We start from the raw sequence: 15776 nt of genomic DNA, 5'->3' as shown, positions 1-15776 counted from the left end.
TCCTCCATGGGAAAGACGAGAAAAATGAGCAGTCTAGAAAGGTGAGGTTGCAATGTGCACGGGATAAAACACTCAAGAGGACGTTTTCATTGTTGCTTCAAGCGAACCCTCTAGGGCAAGCTACAGTGCCTTCAAGCGCGAAGGAGAGCGAACTCCAGACACGCAACCCCCTCTAAGGAAAAACCTGCCAGGACAGGTGGGAACCCACCAAGAGATGCACCCGCAGCCTGGCGCTGTGAGAGTGCGCATGCACCTTGAGGGCTCCGCCTCCTCCGTGGGGGTTCACGGCGAGACCCCGCCCTTCCCGCTGTTGCTAGGAAACCAGTCCCGGAAGTCGTGGGAAGCGCGCCCCCGGTGGGCGCCGCAAGGTGGCGGAAGATGGCGGAGGGCGGCGGCGCCGAAAGGGGTGAAGCTGAGAGGAAGTCTTCCAGGCCGGGGCCCCCGAGCGCGCGGGATTTACAGGTGCGGCCACCTGCGGACTCGGGGAGCGCAGGAGCTACGCGGGCGGCGGCGGCGCGGGCGGGCGCAGGTCGCCTTTGCCTTCGGCTGTTTCCGTGTCGCCTCCGAGCCGGGGGATGGGGTGGGGGGGCTCTCCCCGGGGAGACGCGAGTGCGCTGAGGGGGTCCTGGAAACAGGTGCCCAGCCGCAGGACGGGGCCTCGCCTCCCTTCCCCTGGAGTACAATGCAAAAAAGCAACTGTTCAGAGTGGCGTTTTTCGGAGTCCGGTGAGTCCCGGCTGATGCTTATTCCTTAATGAGACCGTGATTTATTGTTTCAGCTGGTGAATCAATCAGCTGAAGGTGTAGCTTGTTCTGGCTTGTTCGTGCAGGTCTGGGATGGTCTTTCTACGTGAATCCTTAAATATAAGTCTAACAGAGTAGCCCTTCTAGAGGGATAAGCTAAAGCACTTCATCTTATATTGGCTAATATAGCCTGGCTGTAAAAGCTAGTATATAAAACAATGCTTATAATAAACGAAGAAATAAAACTTTGTAATATTGCAGAACACAGACGTTAGCTAACCAACTACCAGTTTGCTTAGGTTAGACATTTTTCTGCCTCCTAATACAGTTGTAGTTAAAATTCAGTAGGTAAACAGAGGTAAGGAGTCATTTAAAATAATTGAGATTGAATTGATAAATTTTGACAGAAAAGACGTATAGCCCCATCTTTATTCCACATCAAAGAATGTATTGACTACCTGCTGTATGGCCCTCTTAAGGTCAGAGGACTGCGCAGAGCAATCGTACATCAAACACATGGTCAGCGCAGGATACTGTTGAAGGGTATTAAATAAACTTTGTAGGACAGCACAGATTTGGAGGAGGGTTCTAAACTGAACTCAGTAGACTAACCCAGTGCTTAATTGCAGTAAACTCAGCCGTAGCCAATTAACTGGTTAAACTGAATCAGTTGAATGGTTGACCAACTTGTCCCCAAGTGAGTAGTTTTCCATGCCTTACTCTTCTTTTTCTGTAAATGCTGCCAGGTCACATTGTTGCTTGTTCTAACAGTATTGGAAGGATAAAGGCGTTTTACCTGTTGGAAACCTTCACACGTTTTAAAGAAGTAGTATGTAAATATATTTAACAACATTCTAAGGTAAAGTATCATGGAATGCCAAGATAAGATGAAGAGTTTACAGGTTAGAGAGATCAGTTTAAGGAGAGGAAAGAATTTCTGAATCAGTTCAATGCCCAAAGTGGAGTCAGTAGTAATAAACAATTCAAGGAACAGAGTAAGCACTTTTACACGTCATTTTTTCTAATATAGACCTAAAAGGCAGCACCAGTGTTGAGAAAAACGCATCAGTGGCCAAATCCACTTTGGTTTGTACCTTGGTCTTGCCAGTTAGTACCTTAGTAGCTAGTGTGAATTTAGGAAAAATTTGTTAACCTCGTTGATCCTCAGTGTCTTTGTTGTAGTAGTGTAATGATTAAATTATGTCAGGAAAGAATTTGAGCACCGTCTCTGTATGATCTTTATTTTTTGCTTGTCAAATATGCCATAACTTTCACCCATTATTCCTCTCTAATGTCACTAAAAATTAAGCATCTTAAAAAAATTAAGCATCTGTTCCAGTTTTGCTTATAATAATATCAAAAGAAAATGGTTTGTTTCCATATCGGTTGGAATTTGGCGTAGAGGCTGGATTAAGGATAACAGTGTTTAAGGTTAGGATTTGGCTTGATAAAGGTGATCAGGATACTTTAGGTTTCTTTTCAAATTTTTCACACCAAATTCTAGAGGAGCGTTCTTCAGTACAGGTTAACTGTCTCTTGTCTGGTAGGTTTAGGATTAGAAACGTTTCAGATTTTGGAATCTTTGTGTAGACTTTCCAGTTGAGCACCTCTAATGAAAAAATCCAAAATCCAGTCGCTCCAAAATCCAAAACACTTTGCGCACCATCCTGATGAATCATTTTGTCTGTATTATTGAAATGTCATCGTATTCAATTTTGAGATTTAGTTATTACTTTATTGGTTTTGATCAGTATTTCAATTAGTTTTGATTAAATTACCCCAGTCTTTAGTATGGTATAATTGCTTTGTAAAATATAAATTTAAATTTTTTGTTTTACTAGTGAACCTATATACATGATACCACATGGCATCAATTCGTTCTAAATATCACTTACTTTGAAATTAATGGTATTCCATAAATAACTGCAGTAGGTCCTTTCAGCCAGATAGACTCACTGCTCTAGTGTCATTTTCCCAGTATTCTTATTGCTATGTGATCCACATTCATGGAGTCAAAGATATTTGCTCTGTTCATTTGTTTTACATAAGAAAAACACTGATTTAATTCTTAAAGCAAAAACAAGGGACAAAAGTATAGCAAATATCTCAATTTAAAATCCATAACTGTTAAACTCTGTATGTTTATGGTTCATATTGTGTTATAGTCTTTATATAATGCAATGTGCCTGTTAAATACTATATTACAGACAATTTAGGAAACTTAAATTCCAGTAGGATGGATAATATAAAAATGTATAAATACAGATGGAGTGTCCCTCCTTAATCTGAAAAATCCAAAAGTTTGAAATGGTCCAAAATCCACAATGGTTTGAACACTTGAGTTATAGCTTTTGGGGCATTTCAGGTTTTGGACATGTGTATAAAGGTGCTCAATTAATAAAGTCTATGCCAACATTACAAAATCTGGAACTTTGAGCTGTAAAACAGTTCTGGTCCCAAGCCTTTCAGATAAGAGATAATTAACCTATAATGATAATATGATATTTAAGATAAATGTTATTAGAGGAGAATATATGCACTGAAGATTTACAAAATAAACATTATTTAGTTAAGACAATAAAAGTTTTTACGTAAAATGTGCTAAATAGGTCTTTGAAATGCAGGTAACACTTCCATGGATGAGACTAGGAATATCATAAAAGCAATTCACAGAGCTGCAATTCCATAATTGACTCAGAAAGAAATCCATAAAAAACACTGTTTTGGAGAGATTTCAGGGGGGTGAAATTAATGAAAATTTTAAAAACAAGTCATCAGTCCATTTCTCCCCTTCTCCTGCTCCTGTTTCATTTCATTTTGTTTATCAGAGGAGATAAAGTGGTGAAGAACCGTATGAGATACGTAGATAATACTGCTGAAAGAAAGGAAATATTTGGGAAAATGAATCACTATTACAATGAGTTTTAAACTTTTGCTTAATATAATGTCTCCTACTGATGGAACCAACATGTGTGCTTTATGATTAATCTTTCAAACAACCCTCAAATGAGACTTTTGTGCACATTTAAAGTTATAAAAATCAAGGCTCAGAGAAGTTAAATAAGTTACTGAAAGTCATATAGTAAGTGTCTATGTTAGGATTTGAATTCTCTTCTTTTAAGGTTACAAAGCAGTTTGTAATTGGGATTTCTAGCAAAATAACCATGTTAGGAATACAAATTGATATATATATATATATATATGGTTGTGGGGTTAGAGTTGAAATAAGAAAATAGATTACAAATGAAATCTTTCAGTTTTGCCTTCATATATATATTTCTTGTTTGTTTGTTTTAAGTTTGCTATTTTCAAAAAAGAGCTGGGATGTAGCCCTGGTACAGTTTACCCCAGCACTGCAAACAAAGAATTAACTGCCCTGCTTCTCAGTTTCGTTTTGTTTTTCCTACTCAGGAAAAAATTCATGGTAATAGTTTCCATATATTTTGTGTTTCCAAAAGAAGCATTTTATGTATTTTTTTTCATTTTGTTTTAATTTTTGTTTGATTTTTGGGAGAACAGGAACTCAGTATCTTAAGGTCATGCTAATTTTAATTGAATACAGAAACTTTGTTTGTGTTACTGTTCAAAGATGTCACAAGTGGGGAAAAATAAGTAAATAATATTACAAGAATAAATATAGCTATTTTGTTTTGAAGATACCCAGGTGTGTGCTATCTATAATATATACCTTCATAATACTGTATTGCTGTATTGCTTTGTAAGTGGTGTAATGTATAAACCATATGTGAATTCATTGATTTATATTTTTCAGAAACTCATTTGCCTGCCAGAGTTGACATTTATGTCTGGGAGACTTTTAAACAATGCTTTTAAAATTGTTTTTATATACTTGGATTTTGTAAACAGCTAAATGAAATCATCTTTAAGGCCTGATGAAAGAAGCTAGCATTAGTATAAAACAGTTTCAAGAATTCTTAAAAGAACTAGAGGAAGGTGTAAGTTCAGATTTGAAAATGGTTTGTAACCTAGGGCATTTTTGAAACTTTTGAATAGTTGATAGAAAATAAGCAGGTATTGTAACTTCAGTTTATGGTAAAATATATGATGTTTGGTTCTCAGATGTGTGGTGAATGTATTTTGAAAATGAATCATTTTTTGAAACAACCACCTTCATTTTTTCATAAGAAATCTTTACTGCTCAGTTTCAAGTTAACGCTCTATTCATGACTTGCATGGAATGATGCGTTTCTAGTGTTACACTTTATAACAAGCCTCTTACCTGCAGCTGGCCTTGGCAGAGTTCTATGAAGATGAAGCCCAGTGCAAATCTTCCAAGTCGGAGAGACCTAAACCTGTGATCTTTAAGAGCCCACGAACACCACCCCAACGGTATGTTTTATTTTTTAAAAATTACAAAACGCATTTAAGAAAATTATATAATTTTAAGCAAACCCCCTTTTTTCTTCACAAATCCCACATTGTTCAGCTGGCTTTGGGGATTTTTAATATTATAATTTTTAAAAATTGATATTTAAGTACTATTCCTAAAATCTTTATAGCCAAAAATCTAACAAAAACTTAGAAAATTCTCTTAATTCTTGTTTCTATATTAGGCATGTGAAATTGTATCTTGAATGCTATTTTTCTTGGCAACAGTTGCTCCTTAGTATTATTTGAGTCACAAGATTGATTGAGGACCTGACGAAAGTCTCAGGTCCTCTGCTTCCAAAGTGTTGTGGTTAGGGGTTGTGCAGAGAACAATTAGAATCAGGACATGGAGTTATAATATTTTTTTATAATGGTCACTAGGAGTTAACAACAAGAAAATGCAGGAAATCTATCTGCAACACCAAAGACATAGAATATTTAGTCAAGGGCCTGAATCCCACAGCAATGTCCCACATGAGTCCAGATAAAAACCCAGAGCTCATGATAACACCTCCCACAAGTCCAGCTGGAGGTCAAGAGCCCACAAGGACTCACGCCAGTCTCTTTACGGATCCGTGCTGGGAAGGCCCAAAGGTGAGCAGTGGAAGCCAGGAAGTCCATGCCAGCGGGGTGAAGGAGCTGTGCTGGTGGGATAAGGGTTCTACGCTGGAGCCGAGAAGTCACACTCACAACAAAGACCGGGGCTGTCCTGAAAGGCACCACAGCCATCCTCAGTGACACGGAAGCCCCGAGCTCCTCCAACAAGCAGCCGAGTTCATGCCAGGAAGCCAGACCAAGCAGCACAACAACTTCCCCTCTGGAGCCCGGAAACAATGTTCAATGTGAGGACCAGAGTTTCTCCAGGAGAATCTAACACCTCAAACAGCAACTCATAGGAGTACCCTCAATGCCTCAATGCAACAATGCATTAACACTCTAACACCTTAACCTTCTCCACCTATTTATGCTGGCAACTTTCTTCATGGGGAGCATCTTTGCTTAGTGCCATGCTGATGTAATCCAGCTGGCGTTGTTGACCACCACTTCTTAATCCGTAACACAAAGTAACATCTGTGTTCAGTTTGTCACTTGTTTTTAAGTGTTCATGTTTGTAAAGGCCCATCTGTCCATGGATTGTTGCTCCTCCACTTAAAGATCTTGAACTTTTGAAGTCTGTCCGGGTGTTGTGTGACACTTTGTCTTGTGAGTGACCTTTGGACATATTTGCCATTCTGGTACCACTGTGGTGACTGAAGAGATGAGAATCTAGTGTATTTTATTGCTGTCAGCACTTCTGTTAACATATGTTTAGTGCTGCAGATCTTATCCCTGGGGAAAGACTTGAATTTTCTGATCATATCTCATACTCAGAAAGTTTATAACTTTATCAAAAGCTGAAAAATTTACCAGAAATGATTTTTTTGCTTTGTTACTACACATTCTTTTTGTAGGGGAGACAAAAATGACATATTTTGACCTGAATGAGAAGAAAAACAGTTTTTGGAACTTCTCCAAATTTTTATTTTGCCCTTTTGAGACCTGTAGACAATCAGAAGGTTAGTGCAGTGAATGAATACTGAGTATACTTCATCTGTGTTTACCAAGTATCAGTGTGTTATAATCTTGCACTTTTGCATGCTGATTCTCATTTCTACTCAGCTGTTTGAAAGAATATGTAGCCATCATATTTTCATAATATTTTACCTCTATATACTTGAAGGTGCTTGATAATATATTGCACCTTAGAAAATTAACAGGGAGCCAGGTACAGTGGCAGATTTATAAAATCTCAGCTACTTGGGAGACTTTGGGCAGCAGGATCCAAATCCGAGCAAGTTCACTGTTCTCTGTCTCAGAACAAAAAGGACTAGGCTGGGAACGTGGCTCTGGTACATTGCCCTGCATGCACAGAGCCCTGAGTCCACGCCCCGGCACCACACAAAAAGGGTTGAGACTGAGGGTGTGCCCAGTGTTCAGTCCCCAGTACCACAGAGAAAAGCAAATGGTTCTGTGATGTCATTTAATGTGTAGTCTATACTTAGATTTCTCACAGCTTTTTTTGGGATTAGAATTTAACTAAGGACCTGAATTGTATTTGATTATTCCTGCTTTGAATTTTTTAGTCCAGCACATTCTCCCCACATTTTTGTTTATTTTTGCTTACCTTCGTAATCTAAAGTTTCTTACATTGTCTTTTTTGAAGAGTTTAGAGCAGTGGTGGCAAATCTTTTTAGAGTTTGCATTGATCAAAGCAGCTCGCTGCAACATGCATACTCCAGGTTCACCACCACTGATCCAGCTTAGGGACACGTCTCATAAAGTGTCCCACGTTCTAGATCGTTGTTTGCTTATACTGAATTCTTAACTGCTTTTTGTCAATACTGTGTAGTTGATGTTGTCTGCTTTTTATTAAATTACATGAGGCGCTGTGTAATTTGAAGTGTTTCAGTTTTGGTAATACATTCACCTGGCCAAGGTCCTGACCACCAACCACATCACTCCATTATAAAGCACAGTTTGTCTCTGGTAATCAGCAGGTTGGTGTGTTAGCATGATCAAATGCGCTATCCTTTAATTGTAATTTCTGTTCTAATTTGTCAAAGTGTGAGTGTGGAGAGAGAGACTGGCAAAAAAAAAAAAATGTATTTACCTTCAATTAGCCGCCACTTTGAGCACCTCTTGTAATTGTAGAAGCCAAGGTGACATTAAGCTCATGATATGTCAATAAATTTAGTGTTGAAATATACAAGTTTCTCTTTTCTTGCTGTATAATACATTTTCTGGCAGACTGTGTGCATATAATAAAATAAACAGTGAATCCTTAAATGTTAATACTTTCCTACAGGAAGGATGCATCACCGTTAGTCCTTATCGGAACACTTACCCTTGCAGTGAACATGCTCCCCCCATCTCTCTTACCACTTTCTGAAGCAGCGTGAATGTCCCCAGGATCGTCTTTACACAGTGTGGTCAGAAGTGCAGTGAAGGCTGCTGCCAAGCTGCCATCAAGTTTGTAAAATTATCTTTGTGTCCCTCGATCACCCTGTTCACCGCAGCTGACACCCTGTGCCTGCTGGCTGTTCCCCAAATTCATGACCGTGAAAGGTAAACTGACTCTGTTAAAGATATCAAGGTGGCCTCCACAGCCCAACTAAAGACACGAAAAAGACTTGCAGAACTGCTGATGATGTTGGTAGTGTATTAACTGCTCTTATTTTGTTTTGAAATTTTGTTTTTTCATAAAATAAGCATTAAATAGTAAAAGAATGGTGTAATAAGCCTGGTCAAAGTGAGGGGAAGTATTTTGAGAAAGGTTAATGGCAGTGCGTCTTTTACTGTAATTAAAATAAAATATAAACTTACCATGTTTTTTATCATACCTTGTAGAGATATATTTTTAAACTACTTCCTTAATTTATACTTTCCTCAAATTTTCAAAGTACTTACTGTAGCCTGTCTACCTACATTTTACTCTTGGAGTGTTTGTTTTCCCTGTTTTGAGCATATACTGATTGACTTAATTTACTTCCATTGAATTGTTTTGTGAATCAGTTCTGAGTGAATTTGGAACTCGGACAAAGGTGTGGAAAGGTGTGTGAACCTTGTCATCTTATTTTTGAAGTATTTGTGATGGTACTTTATTGGTTGCATTTTCTTATATCCAAGATTGAAAAAAATCTTGAAAAATAAAAATAGAGTACTGATTTTAGCTAAGGGAAATTTTTATGTTCCCTAGGAACATTTACCAAGATATAAATTAGTCACTATGTAAGCAACACACTGTGCATGGTCTAAATTGTCCACTTTTAACATAGAAGGATGCTGGTGAGTCTTTCTCAGACCAGAAATCTCCACGGAGTAACCCTTTTCTGCTTCGTCCGATACTCTAGAAATTGATGTTACGTTGTGTAAATCTATAGATCAGTTTCCACCAAGTGGATTCCTCGAGAGGAAGTTCTGTCTTCTGGTTTTTCACTGTTGTTGGTACTCAGTAGTGGTTTCCCTACTATTTCAAAAGAAACTGATCTGTCAGAATACATTTGATATGCAGATACTAATTATCACGCTTAGTGGTGAACGTACTGTCAGGATCTCTGCGAAGTCAGTGCAGAAGTGTATGAACGCTCCTGCTTGGTCTTTTCTTTATCTCATTTAAAGGAGATTTTCAAAGAAGTCAGGAATGCTTTCTTAAAAAGAAAAACAAGAGTGTATAGTTTATTACCTGAGTAATTTGTCTATTATTCTAAGTTTTATTCATGATCTATAATATTTAAAGATTTTATTCAGGTGAGCATGAATACAGTGGATTACGTATCGTTCGACCTTCAACTGGGAAAATTGTGAATGAACTTTTCAAAGAAGCAAAGGAACATGGGGCCATCCCTCTGAATGAAGCCACGAGGTCTTCAGGTGATGACAAATCAAAGGTCTGTGTTATTGTAAAATTACATCATTTCTATATTTGATCTCTTTAATTTTTTTGGCTGTTTATAAACATTGTTTTTCTAACTTTTATTTCATTTTAAATATTGTTTCATTTTTATGAGACTGTAACCTATTAATGATTGAAAGTTAAGGCAGTTTCTTTTCTGTGTTTTTAATTTTGAGATAATTGTAGGTTCACAAGAATTTGTAAGAATACAGAAAGCACACACTTATCACCCAGGTTTTTGCTGTGATTCCATTTTGTATGATTATACAGTAGTTCAAGATCAAAGCCAGGAGTTGACATTGGTACAGTGTGTACCAGTGATAGTTCTGTGTTGTTTTACTGTGTGTAGATTTGTGTAATAATCACCTTAGTCGAGATTATGACAAAGGTCTCTCATCACATATCTTGTCTCCCACTACCCTTAATCTCTGGCTGCCACCAATCTTTTTTTCCATGAGAATGTTGTATAAATGGAACCATATAATCGGTGATCTTTCATGAGCATCATCGCTCAACAGAAAGTCCCTGAGAGCTATTATAGTTGTCGTGTGTGTTACTTCTTTGTCCTTTGTATTCCTCATAGCCTCCCCTTCCAAAACAGTTGTGCCATTTTATATTCTCAGTGTGTGAGAGTTTCTCTGCATGCTTCTCAGCACTCAGCGTTACTGTTTTTAATTTTAACCATTCTCGTAAGTGCACTGTGACACCACAGTGTGGTTTTAATTTGCCTTTCCCTAATGATTAATGATGTTAATGTGTACTTTACTAATGGCTAGTAATTTACACCTCCTAAAAATTCTTTACTCTGTGAAATTTCATGAAATATAGTCTAATCGTAACTTATTGTGACTTGTCATAAAATACTTACGGTGGCCTTTGTCAGTATATATGTACTTGAAAATGTGTATTTCAGCGTATAAATGTGTACCTTTTAAGCTTTGCCTAAATCGCCAGGTGCAGTGGTGAGACTGGAAGCTGAAGGGGGACGGCTGCCGTACATTCAGTGCCAGCCTTGTTGCATGGCATGTTCAGGGCCAGGCTGAACTACATGGCAAGACCCTGTCTTTAAAAAAAGGAGATTTGCCTAAATTAGCAAACCTTTGAGCTATTACTGTTTTTATGAAAGGAAACTTAATTCCTTGAGTATATTTCTCTGTAGCATAAGGCCTTAATTCTAATATATAAAATTTTATATTGCCTACTAGTTTGGACAGTTGTGATATATTATCTTAAAATATATCAGCTGTAATAATATTATTTTGATGCATACACCTTAGTGAAGTTTTAACACAGTATGTATTTTAGTCATTTACAGGTGGAGGATATAGACTGGGCAATTCCTTTTATAAACGGTCTGAATATATATATGGAGAAAGTCAGCTGCAAGATGTAAGTAAAAGGAAAATGTGTAGGTATTTGCCTCTAGTTCCTACTATTTGTTTTAAAATTAAAAATTAATAATACAAATATAATCTCTACCGTTAGTTTAAACATGGATTAAAAGAAACAGTTTGTGAGTTTTCAGTCTCATTTTTTTCAGTCCTGACTTAGAGAATTTAACTGGAAAGGACGTGTAACTCACCATTAGAATGGCCTTCCATGTATATAATAACTGTAAATTGCATACTGTGATAGTGTAAAGTGAGTTATAAATAGAGAACACCTATGGTGATGTCTGTTTCCATTCCCCATGGAAATTTTGGAGTTATAATTTCATTTTAAACATTCATAGTTTCTTGGAATATTACTGAAAGGTGAGTCTTTCCTTTGGCATGAGGAAGCTGTGTACTAGAGAAAGATACGGTTGGAGATATAGGACTAGGGTGGACGTGACAATGTGTCAGCTGGATTTTTTTCTTCTAATTGCTTTACCTTTCTCAGTAACCATGAATGATTGTACTTAAGGCCAAGGTCTACCTGCAGGACCTTGGTATTTGTAACCATTGTCAGTTAAGGTTAAAAAAAATCTGCTGAGCAAACATTTAGTTTCATATCTCTGTATTTGAAATTATGTAAATGATGTAGTGTGTTGTGAGATAATCACATTTGCAAGTTACGTTGTTTGATGAAGATGGATTCTTACACTTTTTATGTTCTATGTCCAAAAGGTTCAGATCTTGCTTAAGCTGTGGAGCAATGGTTTCAGTTTAGATGATGGAGAATTGAGACCTTACAGTGACCCAACAAACGCTCAATTTTTGGAGTCTGTTAAGAGAGGGTAAGATGTGTTATTTGTATTTCGTTCCCTATAGTGGTATTTTTTTTTAAACGAAATATTTTTCAGTAGTCAACTGCTACTTTTAAAGAAGTAGTTACTGGAATATATTACGTAGTGCTTATTAAGGAAATGTTTATTCTGGTTTTTTGTGAGGAAGGAGCAGTGGATATTACTCTTTTAACCTGACGACTCTATGGACTCTGAAAAGAAACCTTTTAATGAAATAAATCAGTGCACTGATTAGTGTGTGGCCACCAGTCCCCTGAGTCACTATCTTGCTTACTGCTGACAGCATCATTCTGACCATATGCACGCCTGAAATCCAGCAACCCATATTAGAGCTCTGCTACAGTGATATTACGGCTGGCAGGGTTTCAAAAGGTTAGTTTGAAATGACATTTTATGAAAATGAACCAAATACTCGGTGCTCTAGCCCATCTGAAGAATATTATAATCCATGTTTTTGCTAAAGGTTGAGGAATCAAGTGATTTTGCTATGATAATAAAACTTTTCAGCAGTATGATTTTGTTGGTTGACAGTTGAATTGTTCCTAAGGAGAAATACAACTAACCATAGGATATTAATGAAACCAAAGTAGATTATACCCCATAAAGGGAATGAAGGTAGAGTTTTTCCAAAAGGCGAAATGTGTTCAGCGGTGGTGCCTGAAGTGGAGTGGAAATGAGATTGTGTGGCATTCATTTACCAAGTCAATCTGAAGAAAAGGCATTTTAGATAGCGTGAATTTTACATTTAAATTCTAAAGCTCCCTATGGAGTATGTGGTCATTATGCATATCTAAAGTGTACCAGTAAACTTAATTTTAAAAAATAAATTCTGCACAGGTAATGTCAGGACACCCACAGCAAGGGTAAGAAATTCAGTAAGCAATGTGTTGGACTCATTGAGAACGCTGGGAGGCTATCCTGAGAGCCAGGATGTGATGGAAATACTTGGATCTAACAGTTTAGGTCCATGCTGTGTAGCTGAAAACTACCAGAGTTGCTGATGTGTTTGGGAACAAGTGGAGGGGGAAGTGTTCAATGACCAAGTGAAACTAGTCTTGCTACTGAAATTGATGCTCATTTCCATATGTTATACTAAGATGCTAAAAATTAAAATAATTGATTAAAAGATAATTAACAAAAATAGTTACTTAAAAAGATAGTTATTAGTAATATTGTCATTCTGTACTGAGCTCATTATCCTAGTAACCAACCAAATAGTTATAAATTGACTGACCACATCGTTATGCTGTTCTGTAATGCGTCATCCCCCCCACCTTAGTGACCTGTGTGCTATGTCAACTTTTGTTCCCCTTGTAAGAGACAAATGATGCTGTATCAACCATTGTTCCCTTTATGAGACACAAATGTTCCTGGAATTGGCAGACCAAGGGCTATGACTTGGCTAATCACCCACTGTGAAATGCCTCTGACCTCAAGCAAAGGGGAACAAAGGCCCACCTTATTTCTGTTTCTCATTGCTATATACTTAATGATCAATGAGCTAATCATAAATGAACTATAAAAATCAGTCAAAACTCTAACTCAGTTGCACAGCTTTGCAAATTCCATCTGACTGTGTCACTGGGCCAGCTAAAATAAAAGCGCTTCTTTTAAAAAGATGTGTTGCCCTGTTTACCATCTTGGGGTCTTGCCCCGTTTTTCATCATGGGGCCTTGTTTTTTGAGTCGAGTACAACACATATCGTAGATGAAAACATTGATGATTTGATTCTATATTAAGATCAAAACTGACTTTGTTAATTCATACACTTTGTAGTTATGTTCAGACAAATGGTGTATTGGGAGTTTTAGATTTGAGCCATATCACCAAGTACAGATTATGCTCAAGAAAGTTTTAGCGATTGGGGATATAGCATGCTACCTGCCTGGCAAATGCAAGGTCCTGAGTTCATTTCTGGGACAAAAAGAAAAAGCCTTTTTAGAAAAGGCTTCTTGAAGAAATGGATAATGACAGGTAGTGGTCTCAACTATACAAAACTCATTGTTTCCTTTTTATAGTACTTTATATTATTGTCTTCACTGTCCTAAAAGAAGAACTTGTAGACAATACCATCTTCCTGTATACATCATTTCTCACAAAATTGATACAACTTTAATTCTACCTTATACTTCATATAATTCTACCTTAAATATATTAAATAATGGAGAGTAACTATCAGAAATTGGTAGCTATTTCAACTTACAAATGACCAAAGTGTGGCACCCCAGCAGATGTGAGAAGTCATTAGTTTGTGCGTCTCTGAATACGGCCCTGCCCATGTAAACGCGCCAGGTCTGAACACAGATGGGGAGGTCCATGAGGTGGTCAGCGTAGTCACTGTGAGTAGCGTTGCACTCAAGGGTGTCTGAGTTTCACACAAAGCAAAGTGCAGCCTTTCCTCGGCTTACAGAGCAGACAGATTCCTGGAAATGCCAAAGCATATTAAAATAAAGATACCTCAAAGTGGTTTTTATTTGTAGGACAAGTGTAAGTCTGAGGCTCAGCCCTTATGAATATAGTCATCCATGTGAATCTCTGGTAGGTCTCTGGTTCTTGGACCCCAGGGCCGTCTTCATCGCCCAGGACGAGCCCCTCGCTCCCCTGCTTCTCCTCTCCCTGCCCTCACACCAGTCACCTGTGAAGAAACCACACCTGCCAGGCCTCTGTGCTTCCTCACGGGGGCTTAGAAATAAATGTTTATCGTAAGTAGTTCTCCTGATGCACATTGTCAGGATCAACTGCTGTCCTACATCGTACCTTCCTGAATGTACTCCAGGGTCACTCTGACAAACAAACCCTTCCTGTTGTGAGAACCACCAAGGAACAGTGTGAGTTAACCTGAAGAAAGAACTGCACATTCAGATCAGTCAACTTGGAAATTTTAAAGTTAAACAAAAATTACTGTTTGATAGTATAGCTCATATTTTGATTATGATAATCTCTACAGTGTAGTTTTTTTTTTTTAAAAAAACTACAACTAAACTTTTCCCTGTCTTTTTAAGAGAGATTCCCTTGGAGCTCCAGCGACTGGTTCATGGTGGCCAAGTGAACTTGGACATGGAGGATCATCAGGATCAAGAATACATAAAACCGAGACTGAGGTTCAAGGCTTTCAGTGGAGAAGGGCAAAAACTGGGAAGGTAAAAATTACAGTGAGAAAATGCTTGTTGAAAAAAATTCATGTTGAAAAACATGAATTTTGAGGAAAAAAAAGGCCTATGAAATAAACCCGAAATCTGAAGTGGGAAGACCTTTCCGGTTATTTAGATACACAGATCTGGTAATATTAGTGTCAGTACCTAGCAGTACCACTTTTTGATATTATTGGTTCTCTTAGTAACAATTCTTTGAGACACTTACTGCTCCATTTTGCAGATGTGATAATTTGCTTAAGATGATTGAACCAGGAAATGAGGAGTTAAACACCAGCATTATGTCACATGCCTCTTAGATTACATAGTTTCAAAAGGGGAAACTGTAAAAGGCCACTGACTAGGTTAAAAGGTAGTATCTGTCACCACTTTAACACTAAGCTGTTGCCACAGGAGTAGTATACTTAGATTGGCGATTTTCTTTTTCTTTTTTTTTATTTTATTTAAAAGGAAAAAGAAAAAACAAAACAAAACAAAGCGGTGCAAGGGTACAAGTAATACAGAACTACAAAAAAAAAAAGGTAAGAAATCACCAGTTAGAGATAGTTGGTCAAGTATCAAAGCATACAAAGTGGACATTAAAACAGTGAGACTGCAAACAGCCATGTTCAATGATCCAACCAAAAACATTAATATGGTCAGCTATTTAACACCCCTAAACACACTTGCTGTTGTATCTGTCAGAGCACTTTCCTTCCCTCTCCTTTTTACAACAAAATTTACATATTTTGGGTTTTATTACTCCTTAGTTCTTATTACTTTTTTTTTTGAAAGAGAATAAAGTCAAATATGGCAAAACAAAGCTGCCAGTCAAAACCAAGGATAGACATAGT

General features: G+C 37.6%; 1 protein-coding gene across 1 annotated transcript in view; it reads left to right on the top strand.

The window, feature by feature from the left end:
- Positions 1-305: 305 nt before the first annotated feature.
- The window catches only part of Ubxn2b (UBX domain protein 2B), a 29612-nt gene continuing 14141 nt past the window's right edge, over positions 306-15776 (top strand). The window contains exons 1-6 of the mRNA XM_063258470.1: positions 306-462; positions 4990-5093; positions 9409-9559; positions 10870-10953; positions 11673-11782; positions 14794-14931. Coding sequence (XP_063114540.1) covers positions 379-462; positions 4990-5093; positions 9409-9559; positions 10870-10953; positions 11673-11782; positions 14794-14931 — 671 coding nt within the window. The 5' untranslated portion in view covers positions 306-378. The remainder of the gene's footprint in view (positions 463-4989; positions 5094-9408; positions 9560-10869; positions 10954-11672; positions 11783-14793; positions 14932-15776) is intronic.

The sequence above is a fragment of the Cavia porcellus genome, unplaced genomic scaffold (assembly GCF_034190915.1).
Source record: "Cavia porcellus strain 051 isolate PalLab524CR breed Dunkin Hartley unplaced genomic scaffold, mCavPor4.1 scaffold_11, whole genome shotgun sequence".
Classification (NCBI taxonomy): domain Eukaryota; kingdom Metazoa; phylum Chordata; class Mammalia; order Rodentia; family Caviidae; genus Cavia; species Cavia porcellus.
The sequence above is the reverse complement of the archived record's forward strand: the minus strand, read 5'-3'. Positions and strand labels throughout refer to the sequence as shown.